Here is a 26,343-nt window from a genome sequence, read left to right on the forward strand (position 1 = left end):
TAGTCGATTCCAGTTGTCTTGTAAATCCTGCAATATGTTACTCTAAGAAATAATAGGATACTGGAGAAACAACATGCAATGTGAAGCTTTACCAATACATCAGTGCACCGTTACTTTTGACCTGGTGACCGGGTGTCATAAACTTGGGTGTTTGGTCTGAGGGCATGAGGTGAGCTGCCCTGTCATTCTGGTCTTGTTAGATGTAGTGAAGAATTACATTATGATATGTTAGTACAGGGTTGAATACCTATCTCCAAGGCCCATTAACTTGGGGTGAACTGGAGTACTGCTGGATCAGTGAGGGTGCACCTCTGGCCCCTTGAGGCAGTGGGGTTTAGGACCGGGTTGTAAATAATTAATTTGGCCGACCATGGCAGCCTCGGATATGGGGGAGGTGAATACTTGAAGCGGGTCCAACAGAATGAGGGGAGGTGAGGCTATGCTGCCCGCGCTCCAGCAAGCCCTGGCGGGCCTTGGCGGGAGGAGGGGGAGATGGCCTTGTGGTTACACTCACGTTTCTGTGCCTGAGCTACACACTATATCGCACGAGGGGACGGTTAATAAAGTTAGTACCATTAGGATGATTACACATTTCTAGTGTTTATACATTCATGTACTATTTCATTTACGACTATAAAAGTCTGGCAGTGTTTCATACATCACAGAACATCGGTTGAATACATTTTAGCAATTACACACGGTAGCCGATGAATAACACATGAGGTAGCATTAGGTTTGGTTGTGTACTCAGGAGCATAGAAGTAATACGTTCAGAGGTGATGGTACATTTACATTCTTGTTCGTGACATTTAAACGTGTCCCACTGTATGACACACAAATATTCTCAGTAATGCTTTTCTCGCCTTCCTTTGTACATTAGCAGCATTCGTTAGTTAGCACTAGGTGGGCTGTGTCAAGCCCTTTTATCAAGTTTTCAAGGCACAGGGTGTCTTGCGACGGGCTGGGGCCATTCTTGCTTTATTAGTGCTATAACCTTTGATCCCTTTCCCAACACCCATATTATAATTTATATACACTCTGTGAATCGTTAGGTTCTGGTATGTGGTTAACACTTCATTTGGGGAACATAGACAGGGGTTCTTACGAGGAGGGTATTGACACCATATATTTGAAATGTTAGGGATTAGATGCTGGGTCGAGGCCTGTTCAATTGGGATGGTCTTTGTTATTTTCCAGACATGAACCGCGAGTCAGGTCACCTCGGGGACAGTGATGTACTGCGGAAGGTAAATGATACAGTGTTTGTTCTGGTATTTGCTCGTGTCTGGTTGCTCGTGAGAACGGGTCTCCAGCGGATCTACCATGGGGTGGAGGCGCTGGGGGAGTGCATGGCTCTCTTTGCACAGTGAGCGGGGGCCAAGCTGCAGCTTTCGCAGGCAGGCTGTCTCATTGAGGTTTTGGTTGCTGCTATCTAAAATGGAGTCTTGACGCTTCTAAAATGGAGTCCATGGTCTGTTACAGTACAATTCGATTGGCCCTGTGTGTCGATCAGCAGCCACCCTGCCACCTGAGCGCCGGTACATGGGGGCCTCTGACGAGCCACGAACCTCACGCAATTGGGGCATGTCGGGGAGGGGGTTTCCCAGACCTATCCTCCCATACATAAGGCATTGGAATCTACGCACATAAAACACCTTATAGTGGTTAAGAGGATAGGTTGCCTATGAATCTAGGAACAATACCAATGCTAGGGAACTGTAGTTCCAGGTAAGTAACTTTTTCTTCTGCAGTACTGAATCTTTCATACAGTCACATACTGCTGAATAGAATACAAAGTAGTTAGAGCACATTTTACAAAAATATCCAACGTTAAAAAAAAGTTATTTTGTTAAACATTATTCCAATTATTTGTGAGTGTTAATTATTGTGTTTGTTCAAAGAGTATAAAGGTTACATCAGGCCCAGTATGCTGACTCTCCTCGTCGGTTTGTTTTTAAACCACTAAATGATTTTAGAGTTAAATGTTTAATTTCTTACCAGTTCTTACCAGTTATTATGTTGTAATTCTTAAACACTTTCTTTCAATGTATTGATTTAAGAAAATGTAAGGTGTGCCAGAAAATACAATCACATTACTTTACGTTCTATTACATTGTCAAGGGCTGTATGCCATCACTGTTGTTTTGCCAGAGATTAAATAGCCACTGTCCCATTAAATAGCCACTGTCCCATTAACTGCCCATTATGGTTATTGTGTCAGCGTATAGAGGCCCAGCATAATTACTGTGCAGTTTACATCATTTTGCTTTCTATGTGCTATGTGAACTTTAAAGTTTATGTATGTCATTGCAGTCAAAGGCACATTAGATAGTTTGAACTCCCTAGAGGGTGAAACACGATGATGTGGAAGCTATGGGGGAGGCATAGGACAGTGGTGGGGGAAGGATGCGTCTACAAAAAGAAACAGAAATGTTTCTAGTGATTTTCCAATATATTAAGGCAGTTAGCAGTAGTGGTAGAAATCAATATGATATATGAAAGGCAATATACACATATGGAAGAATGAAACGTATGGTCAGAGATGTTATTTGCAGGAATGCATTGATAGGAAGTCTTGCCACATGTTGTGTTGTTGGCCTGATGGATGAAACAGGAGCATGTTTTTCAGCTTTTTAAAGGCACACAACACTACAATGGACGCACATCCCTTCTGTGGAGGCTAGCCTAGTGTAAATTAGGGTACTTGTTTCAGTTAGATGCTCAAACTAGGGTGCCAGCACTCTGTGTAACCCAAGCCAGCACTAATATAGCACTACTCAGGACTATGTTGGATAACTATGGGGTGAGGTTCCTTTCACATGTTGGCACACTTTAGCATATCTACGTTCTCTACTTGATGGACCCAAAGACTGCACTGTCTTGGTGCCTTGTCTTTCTTTCTTGCATTTGAATTACCCATGTCTACTAGATCAACAGATGGCTGCATCTACTGCTCTTGCTCTTTATTTCCTGGCAGATATTGAGTTTTGCACATGCTTTACCTTTCAGCGACGCCCTCTTACCAAGTGTCCTGAGTGATATGATAAAGATGGCACACCTTGTCTGCTTGGGCCTTTCAGTATCACCATTTGTTGCTAATTTCTCCAATAGACTGAAACATATGTGGGAAAAATTGAGACCTACAACTTTCTGTGTCTAATACCCTTTGTAAATTAAATAAGGATCACTTTACTATGACTCGTTTACTTGTCTCTCGATTATGCATTTCCCTTAATCCCCTGATAATTGCAGTCATGTGTGGATATGTGAGCTTGCCATTTATTCTATGTAATGTGTATCATCAGGAAAGGGTGGCTCTTTTTATGTATGTCTCAAAATCTCCACTTCTATTTAGATCTCTGAAGAATTTAAAACCATAAGCAGGAAGCTGTATGAGAAGCCAAACACTATAGAAGAGCTAAATGATCTTCGGGAATGGATGAAGGGAGTCCCAGAGCAGCTTGTTACCCTTCAGGTAATTATACTGTGTCCTAATATAATAGTATGTAATTGGGCTTATATTGTACTCATCCCTCTTAAAACTCTCTCGCTCTCTCTCTGTCTCTCTGCAGGAGCAGATAGCAAAGGTCCTTGTAGAGTATGAAGTAACTGATGAGTTTTATTACAACCTATCTCAGGAAGAGTTCAACACAAAGTAAGTACTAGTATTCTGTGTAGCATAATTTCCACATATATTACCTCTTTTTCCTTGCAAACTCATGCAGGCTTCCCATTTCACTATTATTTGTTCCAATTTCTTTTGATCCAAACTCCTCCTTAAACCATTACCTATCAAACAACGCACTTCAGCCCGTAAACATATAACATTTATTTTCCCTTTCAGTTTATTCAGAATTTACATTCTAAACCGGCACTACTCTCCTGGTGCTTTATTCTCATATCCTATTTATCCCGTTAGAATCTATCACAAAGAGCACCATACTCTATTAAATGCAATGTATACAAAGATGTCTGTATGCCAAATTACATTAAACTATATCTCTGCAAATGTTCAGACCGCTGAAAGAAAAACGTGTTTGCTCGCTTTGCAGAGATTTGTCATGGGAAAATTGAAGCCACATGTAAAAATACTCAGTATGACTATTCCGCCCCACTCAACCTGTTACAAGGTACCACTGCATTCATTGGGATACACTTGCATTCCTCGCTCTTGACTCAGCCTTTTCACCAGCAAAGAAATCCCCTGCTTTAGTCACAAATATCGTTTAAACTTAAATAGTCACAATACACATTTTGGATCTGCTGGAACATAAGTTAATACAACTGATGATTACTGCTGTGTCAAGATTTGAAGGCCTCCTTACTAGAGCTTTCCAGTGTGGTTTGAATATTCCTAAATTTATCCTACTTCCTCCAGACATATTGAAAGCCTAGTGTGCAGTCCAGGATAATGGGACACCTTTGCACAGGACACTAACAAATTGATAGGGAAGTACAGTATGCATCTGTGTGATCTAGGGTCCCCCCCCCCCCATTTGCATCCACGCATTTCCCGTACCACAGTTATTTTCATCATCTAGGGACTGGATGTTCTTTGCAAAGCTCTTGCTACTTTTACATTTTGTTTTTTCTTAATTCCCATACATTTTCTTAATTTGTTTTGATAATCTGCTTCTTTGCAGACAGACAACTGTTTTACACAGGTCCCAACTACTACTTCTACATCTAAAAACTGCAACTCTGTAGTTATCCAAGGCAACCTTTTTTGAGTGTCTGGGCATTGACTACCTCTGACCTGATTCCCACTTCATAATTCAGTGACTCATGTTTGCAGTGGACCTCAATCCATAAAACCTAGGCCCCTCAAATCTACGCATCACTCAGAAGTAGTACAAACAACAAAGGAAAAGCTTTTTTAAAACATTGCTTTCTCTTTAAGGCTTTTAGATGATGCCTTCACTCATTGCTTCCCTCGTGCGCCATCCTCAACCCTAAAAATAGCACTTAATCAAATGCCACACATTGTAAATGATTTTCCCCAATAGGCAGGTCAGGAATACACATCATTCCGTTCACCTCCCCTTTTCCAGAGAAGTGACTTTTTTTCACACACCACTTTTTTCTTCCTGTGGAAGTGTTTATATTGCGTGTCATTTTGCAATTAATTTGTCTTGCCTCCCATGCCATACATGCTTGGGTCTAAAAAATATATAATTTGTTCCCATGTGGTTAAACCGCGCAGAGCCTCCATCTGATAAGCACTTGCTGCTTATCTGGGCACTTGGCACCAAGTTCTTCAGTCGATGTCAAGAAAGGCTTGGTTCCACAGGTTGCAGCCGTTGAACATTGACAAGAGGGGTTTGCTTTCGGACATAGTTCTGAAACTAGAATTGCATATGACTGTGCAGGGTCATCTGCCCTGTTTATGGGACTAACAGAAGGCAGGTTTCTGCTACCTTATTGGAAAGGCATCCTGACTATTTACACAGACACAGAGGAGTACGTTTTTCTGTTGAAAGCTTCTTGTGACCTTCTGGTACCGACAACCTATTCAAGATTGATAAAATCACAAAGGTACGATCAAAGGGCGTTGTAGGTTTTGCACTCAACTGCAAGCAAGAGGTATCCTGGCGTTGATCAATAATTCCCCATGTGCCAAATATGTCAAATTGGTACATGCTGCATTTGCAATTTGATTTCCTTCCAAGGTCTGAGTACCAAACCATCAAAATTGGTAGTTTTGACTGCTCCCAAGTGACTTAAAACTATTAAAACCTTGTAGCCTATTGTAGAGGATATGGTGACACTCATGAAGGTTTTTAAAATATTTAAAATATTAGCAACTATATGAAAACCTTCTGCTGCTCCTCATGCTTCTGAAACAAATGTTAAAAAATCACAGAAAGTAGAACAAAGCAGAAGACAAGGGTCAATGCTTTATTCTTCTTGGCATCAAGATAAATTGGATATTTCCCAGCTAGTACTAAAAAAACCTTCAAGCCGCTTAACTCTGAGGAATATTTCAGCTGAGTCACACTTGTTACTGAGGGATGATCCTATCCACTTATCAGACTCTGAGGAATTGAACTTGGACTCTACGATCTAATTATCTGTACCACTAGTTCAGCGGTTCAGTACTCTGGTGAGAAACACTGCAACTCTCTACCCCTGCAGTTTTCCCTAATGAACTTGAGATCACTATCTAATATTATGAGCCTATCTGAGCCTGTTAAGGTAGTTGTGGATCTCTAGCTCTACAACTACCTCTTAACATATGCTTTTACCAATGTTAAGCATCAGGTTATATTTAACGTTTAGATTCTCATACTTATCTTCACTATAAATGGCTGAGCTGGTGGAAGGTGCCACCTCTCCATTCCAGACCTTCTAAATATGTTTTTATGCTTAAAGGAATGGTTCGGTCAACATTTTTTATAGCCCCTAAGGGTCGGCCATGTGTTTTTAAGCCTAAGTCGCTCGATTTTAGAAAACTTTCCTATGGACCTTATCTGAGTTTTCGTCCATTAAACGCACGCGAAAACAGGCACCAGGGAGCTGCCATTTTGTGATAATCCTATCATTTCCCCCATCGCCCTGGCTGACCTGCTTTTGCGGCACTAAATCATATCCCCCGCCCCTGAGCCTGACATTATCAAAACATTCATATTCCCCGCCTCTCTCCGTGACGTTTCTGTGCTGCGTAGACAAACGCGCCCGGTCGTCTTCTACGCGACTTCACACAGAACCCGGAAACCAACACAGATCAGCTCACAACACAGCGCGCCACAATTCGGAATATGAAACTGTACTTTAAAATCAAACAGCAACACGGTAAATTTGGCAAAGTACATTTATTTGACATTAAATGTTTATAGAATATTCTGCAATTGCCATATGAACTCCGAAAGTAATTTATTTTCTTTTAGCTCAATCCGCAAATCCTTAAAATTTTATCGTGAGTCACGCGCTGTTCCTTTATGGTACACAGGGTGTTGGTTTTCGTTCAAAGAGGCACTTTTGTCGCACGTTGAACCGCAAGGCTGTTCCATCAAGTAGGCACTAGGCCAGCGTAAAGGTTGATATGTTGCTTCTAGCCGCTAGTACCGCATAAGGGCATATGGGCCCTTGGCGATCGTCCCATAAGATCATCAGAATGGTGCAGTTGTTTACATTAAGCTGCATCTGGCGGCTGAAGAAACCGTCTGCCGGTGTCTGAAACTGGTGACAAACATAAAATTTATAATTAGTCTCGCCAGCCGATCTTTATTAATATTATTCATTTTATTTATTACGGCCGAGCTGAAACTATTTGCTTTCAAGTATAGTGCAATGGAGTATGTTCGGCTCTAAAATCAATGCGAAAACTAACTAAATAAATCGAGGTTGGTACAAAATGAGAAACGACGTTTTGTCTACATGCGTTTGGAATGTGGACCTGCATGCCCATGTGCCCGCTACAAGGACGATCCCACAAACCTTTTCAAAGCTCTTCATTCATTCATTTATTCATGCATCCATTCATTAATTCTTCATTCCGGTATAAAAGCGTCTAAAGAGTTACTTACATTATATTTGCAATTTCCATTGTGTCTCTGCGTAATGCAGTCCGTAAATCCCACTGTGCTCTTGACAACGATTTTTCGTATACTAAACTAACATGAAACTCGGTCTAGTTTAAGAATTTTCTGCCTTATCGTCTCAAACGTTATTGCACCCCCCCAAGCCCCCTTCAAATGAAGTTCTTTCTGCATGGTCCCTGTCTCTCAAGGTCAAAAAACAATAGAACCTTATACTGCCAGTGCGAGTTGTGGGCCTCTTCAGGGCGCGAGCTGAAAATCAAAGCCGCTGACCTTCACTAGAAATTAGCATACATTCTTTCTTTGCAACATCCCGTAGTAAAGCCATCTGTGAGAACTTGAAGTTTCGAATCCATCTATGTAGTGCGCCTCAATGTGCAAATGCGAACTGGCTTCTCTCCCATCTGCAACGGCTCACTTGGCGCGTTCTAAGGCCCCAATTTTGTCCTCGTCTGCGAGCTTTGAAGCCCCAAAGAACCATAACTATTGAGACTTTTAATTTTTTGGGGAAGGTCAGGTGAAAGTATAAAGTACCCGAGCAGTTGATTTGAAAGTGAGATTTATTGTTTGTTTGTTTTATCATTTGCAATACGCAGGCCTCCCCTCAGTTAACAGTGCCCAGCATTTATAAGAGATTGCGAAAATTAGTTACATCAACAAAAATATATACATACACATATAGACAAGGTCAGCAATATGAGGTGAATAGAGAGAGAATTCAAAGATGACACCCAGGGAGTTCAGCACCCAGGATGGTGAAGGTAGGGGTTAGGGTTAGCGTACTTTGTATGCACACTGTACAATAAAATTTATTTACAAAAAGACAATCGTATTACAATTATTTAAACCGGGATTTGTACTTCACAACCAGCTCTCCTTTGGGTGGACATGGCACAGTGGCAATGTTGGGTGGCAATGGATCAGTGCTCTGCACAGAAACGTTCAAAATTCCATATCTGTGCTTCTCTAATACAGCAACAATAAGGCTTTTGACAAAGTCGAACTCCATTTCCGCATAGACTGGTTTGATCACCCATTGCTTACTTCTTTCTGAAAAGGCCTTAGTGTAGCGAGGCATCCTTACATTACCCTTAGTCCTAGATTGTTCACGGCCGAGATTCTCGTTATGGGCCAACACGGCAAGTAGAGTCCTATGTCTCATGCCCTGTATGCTGAAATGCAAGCGCTTTAGCCTGTGCTTTAGGCACATATTGTGGAACACCTCCAAACCTCCTGTGTGACAGAATTCTGTCAGTCCCCTCAAATCTCTTGATAGAGTTTTATCGAAAACAATCTTCTCAATGGCTCTGTGTGTCGGTGAAGATGGATTCAACCACTTCTTCTTCCGTGCCTCCACTGGGGATATTGGTGGAAATGTAGGTTTTCTGACCAGCGGTGCACGTTGGTACAGTGGTGCATCAGTGACCGCCATTTTTCAAGTAGTATTTCTACTGACCCTTCACAAGTTTTGGAGCTCCACCAAAGATGGTTGCTGATAGACTGGGACCACTCTGAAATACTTTCCAAACCTTTTTTTTTCCCTGCAGCCGAGATGTTCTTATTGATTGATTTAGCAAGATGCCATACATCAAATTGATGTTTAATATGTGGGAACTGCTCTCTCATTGTCTTGGCAATTGAAACGAGTCTGTCCGTCGCTATGAGGTCGATGTGCATTCCCCTCGATTGTAGATATTCCACTGATTTTATAAATCCTAGTTTCTCCATGGCCACTGAGGATGTACATTGTGTTACCTGCACGATCACCGAACTCACAATTTTCTTACTATCTATGTCCTGAAAGTGGTAGGTGCAGTACTTGGCAGAAAATCCAGGGCTGTCGCACTGTCCATCACCTGCTAGCCTGAATCGTTTGCCTTCGAATGTACTTGCTAGAGACAATTGTTCAATTTTCCAAGCATCACTAATGGCCGGAAACAGATAATCATGTTGGTATTTGTAGTACTGCGTTTTTTAAATGAAATGGAGTCCCACAAACTGAAAGAAAGACTCTAACTTTCTAAAACTGGAGCCACTAAAAAGTGATGCAGCTGCACACAGTAGATTGCCTGCTGGCAGTTTCCCCAGCATCGGTTGTGCAGACCATGAGAACGTATGATGTAATCTACAGGCGGCATGTATTGTGACGTTACTGCCTTGTTTTTGACGAGTCACATGAATCAATGGCTTCCCACATACTTTCCCTCTGACGGAATGCCAACATTTCAGCATACTTATAATATCCATCAAACAACTGTCGAATACTATGTATTTGCCCTCTTTCATTAGACTGTCATCCTGCGTCAAATTTGATTCGGCCTGTGACATTGAGGACATATCACCACATTTGAAAGAAATATCGCTGCTATCAAGTTCTGATGCGTCGGTGAATGCTGCTGCTGGTTCATTCTCTGTCATTTCAACATCTGCTACCTCAACATTGATGGGCGAACACAACAATGTCGACAGCTTTTTTGGTGGCAATTTTTTGGCGGGTGTAGATTGTGTGAATTGATCTGCGACTACTTCAGAGCTATCTTCAATACTTCCAGTATCATGTTGTTGCGGCGGTGCGGTCGTACTGTAGCAATGGTCCAATAAAACTTTGCTGGATTCTCCAGACACATTCATTTCATGTTCTGGCCATTGGGCATGAGCATCCCGAGTCTCAACATGCCGCGTCTGAATGAATAGTTCCTCCATAGTGTAAGTGGTCTGGCAAGCAACACCTCTCATTCGCTTCACTGTCTGTGTATGTATAGTTCGTAGACCCACGGGTAACTAGAGGACAGATTGGAAAAGGGATGTTCAGTTTAAACACAAGATAAAGTATAGTACAATTGACTGGAAAAAAACATAAAATAGTCCCCAGCACACACAAAAATTTCTAAAGTTATGAACTGTTTGTAACTAACCTTTTTTTGGTTTCTTTTCTTTACAACTTTTTTGACTCGACCTTCAACATCTGCACGCTGTTGCTCTGATACGTATCCGCATGTCTCCCCTTCCTCTTGCACTGAAACGACTATATTTTCTGTATCCGCATAGACAGCACGGAATGAGGCTCCATCGACTCCCTGAAACATAGTATTTTCATTACTGTGTATCAAAATATTGTTAGCGTAAAACGCACGCGAGGACGAACACACATGTACATCTCAATAGCCAAACACGATTTAAACATTGTGTGGAACAATCAAACGACAAGTATTCGAGCTCTGATGCCGTAGTTCGATGGAGATGTCAGTATCCATACCTCTGGCTCTACATGGACTGCCACGAATGATTGTATTGAAGAGGAGGCATCAGCAACTCCCTGAAACACAGTACTTGCGTTAGTATGGTTTTCAATATCGTAAACATAACACACACTTGGGGTCGACGGCACAGGTACATATAAAGTGATAACCACAAATGTTGCATTGTCTAAAAGAATCAAGGAATATTTAAAAATGATCAGATTTAATTGACTTATTTCTCCGATTTCATTACATCTGCATCATCTAAATGGGATCTTGTGATTGTAGTGGAAGCTCCATCATCTCCCTGAAACACAGTACTTGGGTTAATAGGGAAGAAAGTATAGCAAATGGAATAACGTTATATGATCACGCTCGATGGAGCTGTCAGTATCCATACCTCATGCTGCTGAAGAATATTTAGGGCTGTTTTCAATGTGGTGCGTACTTCCGAAAGCTGTCGCGCCGATTTGTATCCGCATGGTCCCGCTTCCACCGGAATTACTTGAACGTCAGGCTCCGCATCAAGTGCGCGGGTTGACGATTCACCAACAGCCTGGAACATAGTATTTGCATTAGTAAGGATTACAATATTGAAAACTCAACACACGCTTGGGGTCGACCGCACAGGTACATATCAACGGCTAACCACAAATGAAACATGGTGTAGAACAATCAAACGACAAGTGTTCCAGTCCTGATGATCACGGTCAGTTGAGCTGTCAGTATCCATACCTCGGGCTGCTGAAGAACATCTAGGGCTGTTGTCAATGTGGTGGACGCTTCAGCATCTCCCTGAAAGACAGTACTTGCATTAGTATGGATAACACTAATTATAACTGAAAACAAACACCAGGGGACGACAACTAAGGTGTATATCAATTGGAAAGCACTAACCAAACAATTGGTAAAATAATCACACGATGCATACAAACTATTACTTGACATGCATAAAACAAGTCTGTAGCGGAATAGCCAAGTATGATTACCTGATACGCGCTAGAAGTGGTTGATAACTGCGAGCATGTGACGGAAGTAGAATGTTCTTGCTTCAGATTCAAGGGGTAGTCAAGCAGTTGTAAAGGTAAATTATTGTTTGATAATGAAATGCCAATATTTAAAATTGCCATGTAAGGAGACAGAATACTTGAGTATTGCACAATATAGCACAGTTCCCTGTGCCCATATATAGATTTTGTTTGTGCGTTATGAAATCTAAAAATAATATATTGATAAATGTCATTATTCAAAAAGCTATACACTCATATCAATGTCGAAAGTATTACAAATTGGAAACACCTAAAATATCAATGAATCCATTCGGCTACCTACACACTACTGCAAGGCCTAAAGCTAAAAACGGACACTTGACTCACCAGTGGCGGACTGTGGATGAATAGAGTGGGAATAGCGTTTGCGAGCAATTTTCGTGTCGATCGCCGTTTGTTGTTCTTTGTTACCCAAGATGTGGTGTACATGTTCGAGGGAAAGTGCCTGCTGCAGATGCGGTATCAATCACCCCTCTTGACCTCAAAGACTTGTTGGACTCTACTTTCCAGCTCATCCAGTGGATATCCGCAATGTCTGACCCATTCTCTTATTCGATCAACAGTTTTCGGGAATACATGCATTGTAGTGCCTTCAGATTTAGCATGGGTCTTCGAAGGGCAACCGCTAATCGAACAGGCAGGCATTGTTGAAAATTCTGAAAAGTAAATATCAAGATTATTATAAAACCTTGATGAATAAAAATGTCATAAAAAAGTAAATGAACCATACCATGCTCAATGCAAGGTTTGTTTTGGTCGCCGGAACTATACCAGTTCATCATGTGCGGCTTCGTATTTGCATAAGTTACAGAAATTTCTGTTTTGTCTTGCACGAAAAGGAACCATGCTTACATTATAGACTGGACCCCCGAAGGATGCAATTCGATGACAATTGACACAGATGAAAATAAATAGATCTATTGATAGCATAACTATTGAAACTCAAGTCAATAGCAATGAGACCAATGACCATAGCTCTATTGGGTACTGTAATAGCAAATAGATTGAAATGTAAAAATGACCGAAATATGACTAGGATACATGGCCTTCCCTTGACCAACAAACAGTTGGATTCAGCAGGCCGAGCAGTATGTTGCATGAGAACAGGTAGATGGCCACAGGTAGCACACTGACTAGTTTGCTCGAAGCGGTCACAGATAGCACGGCGACGAGCAGATTAGCATAGATCTCGGTGCTTCAGGTAGAAGGTTCAGGAGTTGACTTGCAAAGCACAAAGATGTTCTCATGAGACATATCAAGTGGTTTATAAAGTATTTGAAACAGGGGTGTGTTTGTGAATGAATGACGTGTGTATGTCGTGGTATTATGTTTATTGCAGGGGGGCGGCCTGCCTCAGGGGAGGCCTGCCTGGAGACACGGGGTCTGAGGAGGCCATGTGAGCGATGGCCCCTGGGCGTGGGATACCTTTTGAAGTGTACATGCTGTTTGGCACCTTGGCCGTTTGCGCCCGTCACAGCCCCCCATGCCAGCGCTCATCCCCGGGTGCGAACCGCCTTTGATAGAGGGGGTGGGATGGATGGGCCTGGGGCGTGCAGATAAGGCACAGGAAGACTGCTGAATGGAGACACACTTATGTGGATTGCAGGGGGGCGGCCTGCCTCAGGGGAGGCCTGCCTGGAGACACGGGGTGTGAGGCGGCCATGTGAGCGATGGCCCCTGGGCGTGGGATACCTTTTGAAGTGTACATGCTGTTTGGCACCTTGGCCGTTTGCGCCCGTCCCTTGCCCTTATGTGATGTTAAAAGACACGGGGCATCCATTTTTGTACCCCTTTTCCACTCCATTTTGGTGACCAGGCCTCACTGCGATAGTACAGCGCGCAGAGCACATGGCCCACAGCCTCGTTCCCACTCTGACTGGAAAACTCCAGAGGTATTTGCAACAGCTAATAAATGTAACACATCACTCTCTGAGATCACAGTCCTGCATGTGAACCGGCTTGAACCATGCACATGGCTCGTTCATCTCCACAAACGTGTCATTGCCCTCGCAACCTCGCCAGTGGAAAGTAACTGCCATTCTGACCCTGTGTCCCTGCAAGGTATTCTCTTCATGTGCCAGACCACTGACCATGCCATGATGGCCACCTAGCAGATCCCCAACTAACATTAGACCCCTACTGCAGTATATCGTTGCCTAACAATAACAAATGCCACATATCGGCTATTCTTGTGAGCACAGACCCACACTTCAAACACTGTATTATAGTGGTCAAGACCCTTGACCTAAGGCCTGTATAATCCAATGTTCATTGATAGTATTGATATATGTGTGACTTTTATAGAGACATAACCGACTGAAAGACTTTGAACAAGTGTTATTTAGTGCATGCATTATTGATAATATATTTGGTTAGCTTAGATAGTGACCACCGCGCTTCACAGCGACCTGAACTTCACCCATTCCGAGCACAGGTGTCTGACGTCCATCCTTGAATGGAGACACACTTGATTGATTTAAAAAATTGAAACAACCGTTGTTAAAATATATGTGGTGTTTTATTTTGTAGCTTATTTTGATGACACAAAAATACAAAAGTTTACACATTGTACAGTTCAGGTTGCAGCACAGCGAGAGAAAATCCCCTGTACTGACCGCTGTCACTCGGGAATGTTTCTCTTATGGCACGAACGGCACAGGCGGGTATCACTCTTCTAACGCGGTGTCCAAGCCTCCCGTGAAGCCACCATGTAAAGGAACGATAGGCCACCAGCCTGTACCACCTGTGAAAAGGAATGAAACAAACTGTTTTTAAATGACGAAGATAATTTTAATAAGCGTTTGTTGTCAATGACAATTCTTGTAACTAATGTCATTCTGCTCGGACAAATGCTATCTAGACACTGCACACTATTGAACGACTTTCATGCGTTACAATGATATGTATATGTAATTTTGGATATAGTAGAAGACCATGAAATAGGAGTGGCATGACAAGCAGAGTATACTTACTCGTTACTCGGATTACGAGGACGAACAGTTGCGCGAAGTTCGTGCATAGGCACCATCATTATCCTCAACACGGACCGTGTGAGGCAGGCTGCCCTGAAGTCTGGCAGCTCGGTGATGCATTGCGGTCGTGGCTCGCCTTCCGAAATGTAGGCCACGCATCCTGAGTTTTCACAGCAGCAGTTCTCCTCCTCGGTCGGCATTAGCTCGCACCGATTGCATGTGCACCAGGTGGAAACACCGTCCATGCGACTAGGTCCAGTGTCTTCATCTGTTGATTTGTCCTGCCAACTGCTGTCCGAAGCCCCATCGTTTTCGCGTGTTTCCCTTTCCAGTAGTTCCTCCTCGGTATTCTCTGGCTCGTACATGTAGGGCATTATTGCATCCATTGTGTGTTGCACAAACTAAAATAATTGATAGCGGTGATACTGGTATCTGTCCACACGGGCTACAAGCAACAAAGGTAGCTGACCAGAGCACAGAAACGAGTCACAGAATACTCAAAGTAACACAGAGAGAGGAATGGAATCGAAAATCTGCTGCTGTGTGTTGTGAAACGGTCTGTTTATACTTATTGAGGAAAGAGGCGTCCTGCCATTTCCATGGCGATACGTCATTAGCTGAAGCGCAGCGAATGTTGACACAAGACGTGCTTTGGCATTGTGAAATGGGCGGTACGCGTCTGCTGATGACAGGCTCAGGGGCGGGGGATATGATTTAGTGCCGCAAAAGCAGGTCAGCCAGGGCGATGGGGGAAATGATAGGATTATCACAAAATGGCAGCTCCTTGGTGGTGCCATATGCTTGACATTCAGTGTTATGTAAACCACTATATGCAAGTAACTTTACAAAATGGCTTAAACGCCAATGTGAGGAGCCAGGAATGAAATGCAGACACAGGGGACTCATGATTTTGGCCATAAACCTTTATTGAAACAAAATGGGGTTGGAAAATCCCTCTCTGTACCTGCATTAGGAGGTATATTCCCACCAAAAACAAAACTAAGGGTCTTTCCCATGTCAGGATGTACAAAGCAAAATGTCATGTGTCCAAAATACTATTCTGGCCCTCCAATTCTAAAAATCAACTCTAAGGTGAAAAGGGAAATGTCTTTGGCCTTGAATAGTGTACAAATGTTCAGAAATGAAATCCGCAACTCCAACACAAAAGTTCCAGAAAGATAACGTTCACAGTTCGAGAGGATGACCCCTTCCCCTGGATTTCTATTCACTCTGCTTTAAGAATATCAGTTCTTTAAGTTTAATTTGACCAACCACACAACTGGTATGCAAAACAACTTGGCTGCTAGTCTGAATCTTGGTAGGATACCTGGTGTACTCTCCTGCCAGATTTCTTCTCCCCTTTTATATATATATATCGGCACAGTTTGTGGCTATTCCTGATGTATGCATGTCAGGACTACCTCATGTGATGTACTTTACACACTGTCCAACTGGACCTGTATGCTCTCTTGCCAAGACCTTCTTGTATGAATATTGTAAGGAACTCATGGTGGCAACAGTAAAGACAGACACAAGTGATCACAGTCTAAGGGTGTTTATTAAACTGTATAGGTAGGTTGGAAAAACGCATAATCTAAATCGAACAGGGGAGCAAGATACGACCATGAAATAATAATAAAGCAGTCCTAGTGGCGTCTTGTCAAATAAAAAGGGCCTGTACTAAAAAATAAATATTGCCAATCCTTACAACTAAATACAGATAGTGTGGGATAAGGTTCACAAGAAAGAAAAAAGTGTTCATAAATGAATAGTCAGGATGTGTTAGCCAGGGTTCTCCAATCCCCATGTTTTGAGCATGGGACAAGGCGGGACTCCGGAGCACAGCACACTCTCGAGCTTTCCCAGCACGAGACAACAGATCCGTTCTCGGGTATCGGGACCTTCGGTGGTTAAGTCTCTTTTCTACAAAAAGTCTCTTGCCTCCAAAAATAACCAACAAAAAGTTCGAAGTGGTGTGTAAGTGGAAGCAGTCACTGCAGTCTCCAGCTTTTTCGTTTGGAATCTGTGCAGCAACTTGGTTGGAGTCCTACCTCTCTGTTTACCACTACTGGCTGTGCAGGAGTTAAAAACTCCCAGGACCGCGAAGCGGAGCGAAGTGGTGTGTAAGTGGAAGCAGTCACTGCAGTCTCCAGCTTTTTCGTTTGGAATCTGTGCAGCAACTTGGTTGGAGTCCTACCTCTCTGTTTACCACTACTGGCTGTGCAGGAGTTAAAAACTCCCAGGACCGCGAAGCGGAGCGAAGTGGTGTGTAAGTGGAAGCAGTCACTGCAGTCTCCAGCTTTTTCGTTTGGAATCTGTGCAGCAACTTGGTTGGAGTCCTACCTCTCTGTTTACCACTACTGGCTGTGCAGGAGTTAAAAACTCCCAGGACCGCGAAGCGGAGCGAAGTGGTGTGTAAGTGGAAGCAGTCACTGCAGTCTCCAGCTTTTTCGTTTGGAATCTGTGCAGCAACTTGGTTGGAGTCCTACCTCTCTGTTTACCACTACTGGCTGTGCAGGAGTTAAAAACTCCCAGGACCGCGAAGCGGAGCGAAGTGGTGTGTAAGTGGAAGCAGTCACTGCAGTCTCCAGCTTTTTCGTTTGGAATCTGTGCAGCAACTTGGTTGGAGTCCTACCTCTCTGTTTACCACTACTGGCTGTGCAGGAGTTAAAAACTCCCAGGACCGCGAAGCGGAGCGAAGTGGTGTGTAAGTGGAAGCAGTCACTGCAGTCTCCAGCTTTTTCGTTTGGAATCTGTGCAGAGACTTGGTTGGAGTCCTACCTCTGTTTACCACTACTGGCTGTGCAGGAGTTAAAAACTCCCAGGACCGCGAAGCGGAGCGAAGTGGTGTGTAAGTGGAAGCAGTCACTGCAGTCTCCAGCTTTTTCGTTTGGAATCTGTGCAGCAACTTGGTTGGAGTCCTACCTCTCTGTTTACCACTACTGGCTGTGCAGGAGTTAAAAACTCCCAGGACCGCGAAGCGGAGCAAAGTGGTGTGTAAGTGGAAGCAGTCACTGCAGTCTCCAGCTTTTTCGTTTGGAATCTGTGCAGCAACTTGGTTGGAGTCCTACCTCTCTGTTTACCACTACTGGCTGTGCAGGAGTTAAAAACTCCCAGGACCGCGAAGCGGAGCGAAGTGGTGTGTAAGTGGAAGCAGTCACTGCAGTCTCCAGCTTTTTCGTTTGGAATCTGTGCAGCAACTTGGTTGGAGTCCTACCTCTCTGTTTACCACTACTGGCTGTGCAGGAGTTAAAAACTCCCAGGACCGCGGAGCGAAGTGGTGTGTAAGTGGAAGCAGTCACTGCAGTCTGTGCAGTCGGCTGAGGCAAGGCGGGGAACTCCGTTGGATTATCCATCCATCCAAACTACCAGGTAAAATCTGCATTGACTTGAATTAGGACTGCCCTATTGACTTTGTTTTTTTTTGCGATATCTACAAATTAGTTCAGTGGAACTGGTGGATTTCGGTATTGTCCGTCTTATTAACTCAGCGAGTGCCCACTGTAATTGCTTGAACAATTGAGTAATTGAAACGTGTCGGTGTTCCCTCTACATGTGCAAAATATCGGAAAGATATCTGAAAGAGCCGGCGTGTGTGAGGAGTTAGAGGAACTTTGTAGAACGATTACGGGATACATTTCCGTTCGAACACAACCTCCATTTCATCTCAGCGTGGGACGTAGGAGAGGGGCTGAGCGGCGACTGCGGGCTTTGAAGCCTTTGAGCCGCCAGCTGTAGTTTTGTGATTTCTCTCCGTGCAAGCAGTGGGAGAAGCGCCATTCGGCCATTCGGCGACTGCTGGGTCCTCTAACATCTGAGCCGATCGGCTCCACTGCGGCCTGTTCTTTATCTGATAAAGCGGGGGTGGAGCAGAGCGGCGCCTCTAAACATTGCTGCCTTTGAAGTGTGCTTTGAAGTGTGCTTGACAGTTTTACTGTGCTCCGCGTTCGCGCGTGGGCTTTTTGCTAACACACGCAAAAGACACAGCTGCTCTGCGCCCTACACTTCCCCCTGCTGGTGGACTGTTGAAAATCTCTGATATCTTACTTTATTGCTGCTTACTATCTGTAAAACCGCTTCATGAAATTAAGGATCACTCCATCTCAGGATGAGATGGGACCCCTAGAATGGGAGGATCCGGAATTGCCGAAATCTGAATTGGAAAGTGGAGCTAAATGCCCCATTGATGAAAACAGTATGGACAAAATAACGGAGGTTGGGGAATCGCAAACACAAATCCAAGCGCTTGTGCATGTAAATTCATGCTTCTCCCTTGCCTCTACGCCTGCCAGATGTGGGGAGTCCTTGGATTCTGAACCCTCCCTAACTGATAAATGGAAAAAAGGGCTTGAATACACGATAACAACGAACAAAATTCACAAAAAAATAAAAGATCATTTTGGGGCTACAAAAATAATGCCTGAGAAAGTTACTCATGAACTAAATGATATATTATCAAGCCCCTCAGAGGGCGAATGCCAGCAGGATGTTTATGACAATTGCCACTCTGCTCTGGACATGAATGCTCCAAGACTGAGCACTCTAAATCTCTCAAGCACTGAAGACATCCAAATACCTGAAAGTCCAGCGCAGGTTTTCCAACTGGCTGAAACACCTGCTGTACTTAGCCCAAATGCAACACAGGAAGAAACTGCAGCTGAGAAGACGGAGTCGAATATCAACACATTAACTGCTCTCAGCTACGTGTTGAATTCTTTGGTCTCTGTTTTTGAGCTCCTGAAATCTGAAGTTCAAATTCAATCTGGGTCGATGATGGAATTAACAAAAGAGGTAGCCACTTTGGATGGCTCCATAGCAGGTTGCTGTAATACCGTCAATTCATGTGTTTTGCCGAAGTTACAACTGATGCAACTGGAATTCACCAAACAGGGTTTGGATATCTCTGCAATATACAGGTCCATTGCAGATATTCATAAATCCAAAGAGGCCGATAGGTCCTTAACACAGGAATTACTGAACCAACTTCAGATGTATAATCGAAACTCACAGGGACACGTGAGAACAGAGTCTATGGAGGCAGACCCCACAAATGATGGCGAGTCATCTCTCTCAGCGTCCACATTGGAAGAATTTATGAGACTGGCAAATATGAATGAGGATCTTTTCCAAGTAGTTTCGATGGAAAAACCCTTAAAAACCAACATCGCCAGTCAGCTGAACTCCCAAGAGGTTGTAACAGAAGAAGTTGCACCTGCGAGTCCACATCAAGATAAAAAGAAAATGAGGAAGAGGGCAGCAAGAAGGATCAAAAGAATTAAAGAAAAATCCATTCAACGGAAAAAAGAGACAACTCACAGAAAAAGACAAAGAACCAGAGCAAGGCAAAACAAAGTAAATCAGTTACTAACCTATTTGTTAAGAGAATTGGAAATAATCATTTGGCACCCACAGAGGAAGAGAAGAAGACTGGCGATCCAACATTCTCCGTCTGTCCATTGAAGGGAGGGGATTCACAGAGTAAATATAACCATATAAATCCTCCTCAATCTGCTCATGATAATAAAGAAACATCGAGCACTACTAAAGTCATGGCTGGACGTAATGTGCTTACGAAGGGATCTCAAACAGAAAATCCGTTGGATAAACCAGTTATAGCCCATGTACCATCTATACCAAAGAAGTCAATTCCTTTGGCCCCCATATTTTTGAAAGGCAAACAAAAGTTGAGAGCAAATGTGTCACTGAATGCAGATGAAAATGTGGTGGTAAGAAAGTCAAGCGTGAAGATTGCGCCAATCTTCTTGAAGAAAAAGAAAAATAGTACCCGGCAGATTCTAACTGCACCGAGTGACTGTGAGCCAAATAATAGTACAGATGCGAGCTCGGGAGCCAGAGCCCAACCTTACTCACCATTGGACGCTTTGATAAAAGTAATCTCACATAGGGAGTCACAGAGCTTACAGTGTCTGGAGGCAGAGCCGACAGTGAGAACGAGAAGTACAAATGACTCCATGGAAGCAAGATGGAATAGTGGGGAAGATGCAAAGGCCCATAGATCTGAAATTAGGAAAGCAGTAGATGCTTACATGCAAGGTCTCTCCATTCCTCCACTCACAAACCCAACTTCATTAATTAACCACCATAAATCACATAATGATGCTGATAAATTCGTGGAATTTGGGAACCAAGCACAGAAGGGAATTGAAATTGGAGGGACTGTCCCAATGATCCAAGGAGCAGCAATATCAGTGACCAGCGCCACAAACTTAAATGCAAACACTTTAAGGATTCCCATCCCCACGCCCGATTCTGACTTAACTTCCCTCCCACCATTGGGTTTACCTACAGACTTTTCAAAAGATGTCTTAACGCTGATTAAAAATGCACTAGGGGATTTGGCTGCGAACACAAAAGAGAAAACGATCAATGTGATACCTACAAAAACTGTCAAAACACATGATATGTTGGGAATGGGAAAAGTCACTCCTCGAGTGGCACTGTGTTCTATGATTGTGAAATGTAGATCAGCACCATGCACGCAATATGACCTGAACAGAAGAGCGATACTAGCAATCTTCTCAGACATACCGCTACTCGAAGACATAAGCTCAGCGGATTTAACCTTGGTGGAATTTATCTCAAATCAGAACCTAAATGCAGTTCGAGTGTGGTTTCAATCCAGAGCAATTCGTAATCTGGTATGGCAGGCGAAGAACTCATTATTCGACCTAGGTTTTCAGCTGGATACAGAAATGGACGACACATTAGAACCTAATACGTCAAGTATTGCAGAACTTATGCCAAGGGTAAAAACTGGCGTTGCAAATGGTCAAGATTTAAATCAACTGTCAAATGACAGGAATATGTGTGTATGCAATTGTAATAGTAACTCAAATTAGCTATTTAATCTGACAAAGTTATCCCCCCTTACTTTGGTGAGCTGGAACTCGCGGGGATTCAAACATTTGCTGAATAATAATGAGAGTGGCCTAAGCAAATTCGACATAATCTTGCTGCAAGAAACCTGGTTATTAAGTCCAATACTCTGGTCAGGATATCAAACACACTTGAACCCAGCTAGGAAGCCCATTATAGGCAGACCTACGGCTGGCCTGCTGGTGGCGGTAAAGGATGAACCGAGAACATCGTCACAGATGTGGGCCATGCCGAATACTCATATGCTTCTTATAAGAGCGGTGATCAACGGTGATACCTACGCAATTCTGAACATATATTGGAATCCAGCAGCTATTACTACGGAGTGCTTCTTTAGGGACCTGAATCTGATATTTGACATTGTTTCCGCGGATGATAAGATCCTGTACTTTATCTTAGCAGGGGACTTGAATATGAACTGCTTAGCAGCAAATGGGACACATAAGAGTGAGAAACTGATACAATGGAACACAATGGTTACTCACAGAAACCTGCAAATGCTGAATGGTGCATTTAATACTGACATGCCCCCTGCACCAACTTGGAAGAGAGGAAACTCTACATCTACAATTGATTATATATATGTAAATTGTGCCCTATGGTCAGCAATGTGCTCTTTTAGTGTGTCCGCATCTGCGTTAAATGACCATAATATGTTGTGTGCTAGTTGGCAGACCATGGCCAAAACTAAGGTTATTGAACCAGAGCTAATAGGTGGCGGTTGTATGGTGGTAAATGGTGGTAAGAATCGACTCTGATGGTCAGAGAACGCCTTATGGCACTTTAATCAAATTCTACACGATTCAACTAACTCCATTAATTGGCAATCCTCAGACATAGGATTGACATATAGCAATACAATGCAACTATTCAGCCAACAGAAGGCGGGTTATTCCAAAAGAGAGAGCCATATTCATGTTTTTGACAGTTCTATACTCACTAGGAAAAGGGCTTATCGCGCCGAGGTAAGAAGTCTAGCAAGGCTTCCTCTCGACATTAAACTAGATCTAACTAAAAAAGCACGTTTGAGTTACAATAACTGGGTCAAAGGACATCGAGCAAATCTTTATCAAAAAGATGGAGCCATTATGTTGTCGACTCTGGCTGATAAAAACATCTCAAAAATGTGGGCATATTAAATCAAACTATTAATACCCGACAGTTAGATCTCCAATCCACAGTGGTTGAGGCACATCAGTGGGTAGATCATTTCCAATCCCTATATGCCCTACCTATAAACACGATCTCGACACTAAATGAACAAGAAGCGATGGGGTTTTGGTTGAATATTGATCAGAAGGAAATTAAACACCTAATTATGACCTCTAGCAACTCGCGTGCAGTAGGCCCCGATGGGATTTCAAATACCCTAATGAAAAAACATCCTGAAGTTTGGAGCTCAATTCTCTACAAGATATTCGCCACAATAAATAAACATCAGAAATTACCTAAAACATGGACGGAAGCCGTTACAGTGCCGATCTACAAAAAAGGCGACCGCCAGTTACCAACGAGCTATCGCCCAATCTCTTTATTGGACGCTCCGGTGAAAATATTCTGTAGAATAATACTAAAAGAGCTCAATGAGTGGGTAGATCAAAACAGTCTAAGAGACTTATTTCAGTCAGGCTTCGTTAAAGGCATGGGCACAACACCGAACATTTTAGCACTCTCAATGATTCAATCGGAGCAAGCAAATGGTGGACTCCCCTTATATCTGGGGTTCATTGACTTTAAATCTGCCTTCGATTATATTGACAGAAATATGTTAATAACCAAACTTAGACAGCATCGGTGCCCAACTTCTCTCACAAATCTAGTGGCATTACTACACACTTCTACATCTATGCGAGTTAAATTAAACATGAGTGGTAGATTATCACCTGCCATCCAGACCCACAGAGGAGTGAAGCAGGGTTGTGCTCTTGCCTCTTTTCTATTTAACTTCTACATTCTGGATATAGGCCCCGTACTAAGGGATTGTGTAACAGATGCACCTCGTATAGGCTCTCAAAGGGTTCCCTATCTACTATACGCAGATGATCTGGTGCTGTTATCCTGTACACCTATAGGCTTACAAAACATGCTAAATCAACTAGGCACATATGCAACATCAAACAATCTTGTGATCAACACAGTTAAATCCCAAATATTAGTGTGTAAGAACAACTTCACAAAAAAATATCACTTTGAGTGGTCCCTTCAAAACTGTGTATTAACCAGAGTCGCCAAATATAAATATCTTGGAGTTTATATTGAACATAAAAAAACCCTAAGCACCATGACAGCTGAAACTAGGGTGAAGTTAAACTCCTTGATTTCACAAGCAAAAATCATTCATAGAAGATATGGGAAATTCACAGTGAAACATGTTGTGCACTTCTACAAGGCCAAAGTAATTCCAATTCTGCTATATGGTGTTGAGGCCCTGGCTCCACAAAATCGTAAATTTTGGGATAGCACAGAAGCTAGATTTTGGAAAAAAGTTCTAACACTTCCGCCAGGAACACCTTTGGCCATATTGCGATATGAATTGGGTCTGATTTCCCTATATACCCATGTAATATGGAAGCAATGTGCTTTTCTCCGAAAAATGTGTTGGGTAGTATGGGGAAATGTAGCCTTCTACATGTATTGGCCCAAAATCTATTAACCACCAAAATTGGTATGCCTTTGAAGTGGAAAAATCATACGCTAAATGCGATTGCTGATGCTTCAGTAACGATCGAGCTCCTATTGACAAATCCTGATCGTGCAAAAAACAAAATTCACCAAGCAGACGGGATTTTCAACATGGCAATCTGCTCAAAACTTAAAGATTTTAACTCCGAAGCATTTGGTGTTAAAAGGCATGGGGTAATATCAGAGTATCTACTAAAATATCCATCACCTGCATGTCGTCAGAGATATCTAAGATTCAGACTAAATCAATATGAAACTAATGAGATTTTATATAGAAGGAGAGCAATATCAAAGGATCAGAATTTCTGTCGGCATTGTAATGATAAAGGACAATGTGAAACATTGCAACATCTTATAATTGAATGCCCTGCCCTACATAACATTAGAGCAAAATGCTTTGGAAATAAATTGTTGGTCCATAGTGGTACTAGTTACAGACAGCTATGGAATCATTTATTCTCTAACCCAAGATTAACAATACAGCTTGCAATTGTGCAATTTCTTAATCAAATATTTCCTGATACGAAGTCTGCTTGTATCTATGTAAAGTGAATGGCAATCTGGTAGTCATAACATTATACATTTCGCTATTTCATGTTGTCCTGTAATGATTTGCAATGAGATACAAAGAATAATTCACTTTCTTTTATTGTTGTAAGTATGGACATGTAACTACAAATATGATAATGAGTGTAAATATTTGAAAAGTTGGTTTACCAGCTAAAACAAATAATAAATAAAAAAAAAAAAAAAAAAAAGTTCTTTTCTGTATGCACAGGTGATGGCCTTTCCCCTTTGGGTCCCTCTCTTCTGGGCTCAGACCCATTTCAAATATCAGCCTCCCTCAGTTGGGTTCACTACGGCTTTTCAAAACAATCTCACCTGTCACATTCACAAGTCTTAATGTCTTTTTAAACAGTTCACTGTGGACACCCCTCTGCCAGGTTCACTGTTGTCCACACACTGTTCATTGGGACTTAAGGCTTCGCTCTGTTCTAACGGCATAACTCCGTTGGGTTCACTTTTGCCAATTCTTTGCCAATCACACAGTTCTTTCTCTTGAACTCACTATTCGGAATTCATCTCCCTTAGCTTTCCAACTACGGGTAAGTCAAAGACTTTTGACTGTACAGGTGGTTTTACTAGACCCCTGTATGACCACTTTGACCTTTTCCTTGCGGCTCTCCTATGGCCGTCTGGTATCGGTAATTTTACCAAATGCGGGATCAACCAAAGTCTCTCAAGTGAGCACCCACGTGGTGCCGAAACCCTTTGCAGCTGGTTTTCCCTTAATGTTCACAGTTCTTTGAACATTTCTTAATTTGCCACTTTGCGACTTTCATTCAACACCGTTTGGTTTCTTAACGGTTCTCCCCTCGACTCACCGGCTGGGCTGTGGTGAACCGCTTGGCTTTTCTTGTATCTGGAGTCAAGGATGGTACCACGATAACAGACGTCTCTCTCTGTCCTGCTTATTAGGGTAGGCATGTTCCATGTACCATTGACATCTGCTGCAACACACGCTGGCTAATGTTCGCGGTCTTACGATTCCTTCTATGGAGGCTTCGCGTGCCTGGGTCGGAAAGGGCAAGGTTGCTTCTCTCCTTGTTACCCTTTCGATACTCGCCGCCTTTCTCCTCCTCTTGAACTGCCAGGCTTGGATAGCTGTCTCGTTGTGTGGTTTGCCTTGCTCGTAGTGTGCTCCTGTGCTCCATTTTTTATCGCTGTGGGGAAGGGAAAGGGCTGACCGGTATGTCTGATTCTGGTCAGTTGCATGACCTTGCCTGACCATTGTGTTAGAACATGTCGGGTAAACCGCTCTAGTGTTGGTTTGTTGTCTTTCGTGGTGTGCAAAAGTGTTTGTTGGAAAAGGGAGGGTAGAGTGCTGGGTATCCTACGTGGTAGGCTGGGGAAAAGGTGTCAGAAGAAGGGGGATACCGCGTCTCACTCGTCAGTGTCCCGCTTC

General features: G+C 42.9%; 1 protein-coding gene across 1 annotated transcript in view; it reads left to right on the forward strand.

The window, feature by feature from the left end:
- DNAH1 (dynein axonemal heavy chain 1) overlaps positions 1-26,343 on the forward strand; it is a 3,604,831-nt gene that overhangs the window by 857,775 nt on the left and 2,720,713 nt on the right. The window contains exons 15-16 of the mRNA XM_069644003.1: positions 3,356-3,475; positions 3,573-3,655. Of these exons, the coding sequence (XP_069500104.1) occupies positions 3,356-3,475; positions 3,573-3,655 (203 nt within the window). The remainder of the gene's footprint in view (positions 1-3,355; positions 3,476-3,572; positions 3,656-26,343) is intronic.

This window comes from Ambystoma mexicanum, chromosome 2p (genome assembly GCF_040938575.1).
Source record: "Ambystoma mexicanum isolate Mex_15411 chromosome 2p, UKY_AmexF1_1, whole genome shotgun sequence".
NCBI lineage: Eukaryota > Metazoa > Chordata > Amphibia > Caudata > Ambystomatidae > Ambystoma > Ambystoma mexicanum.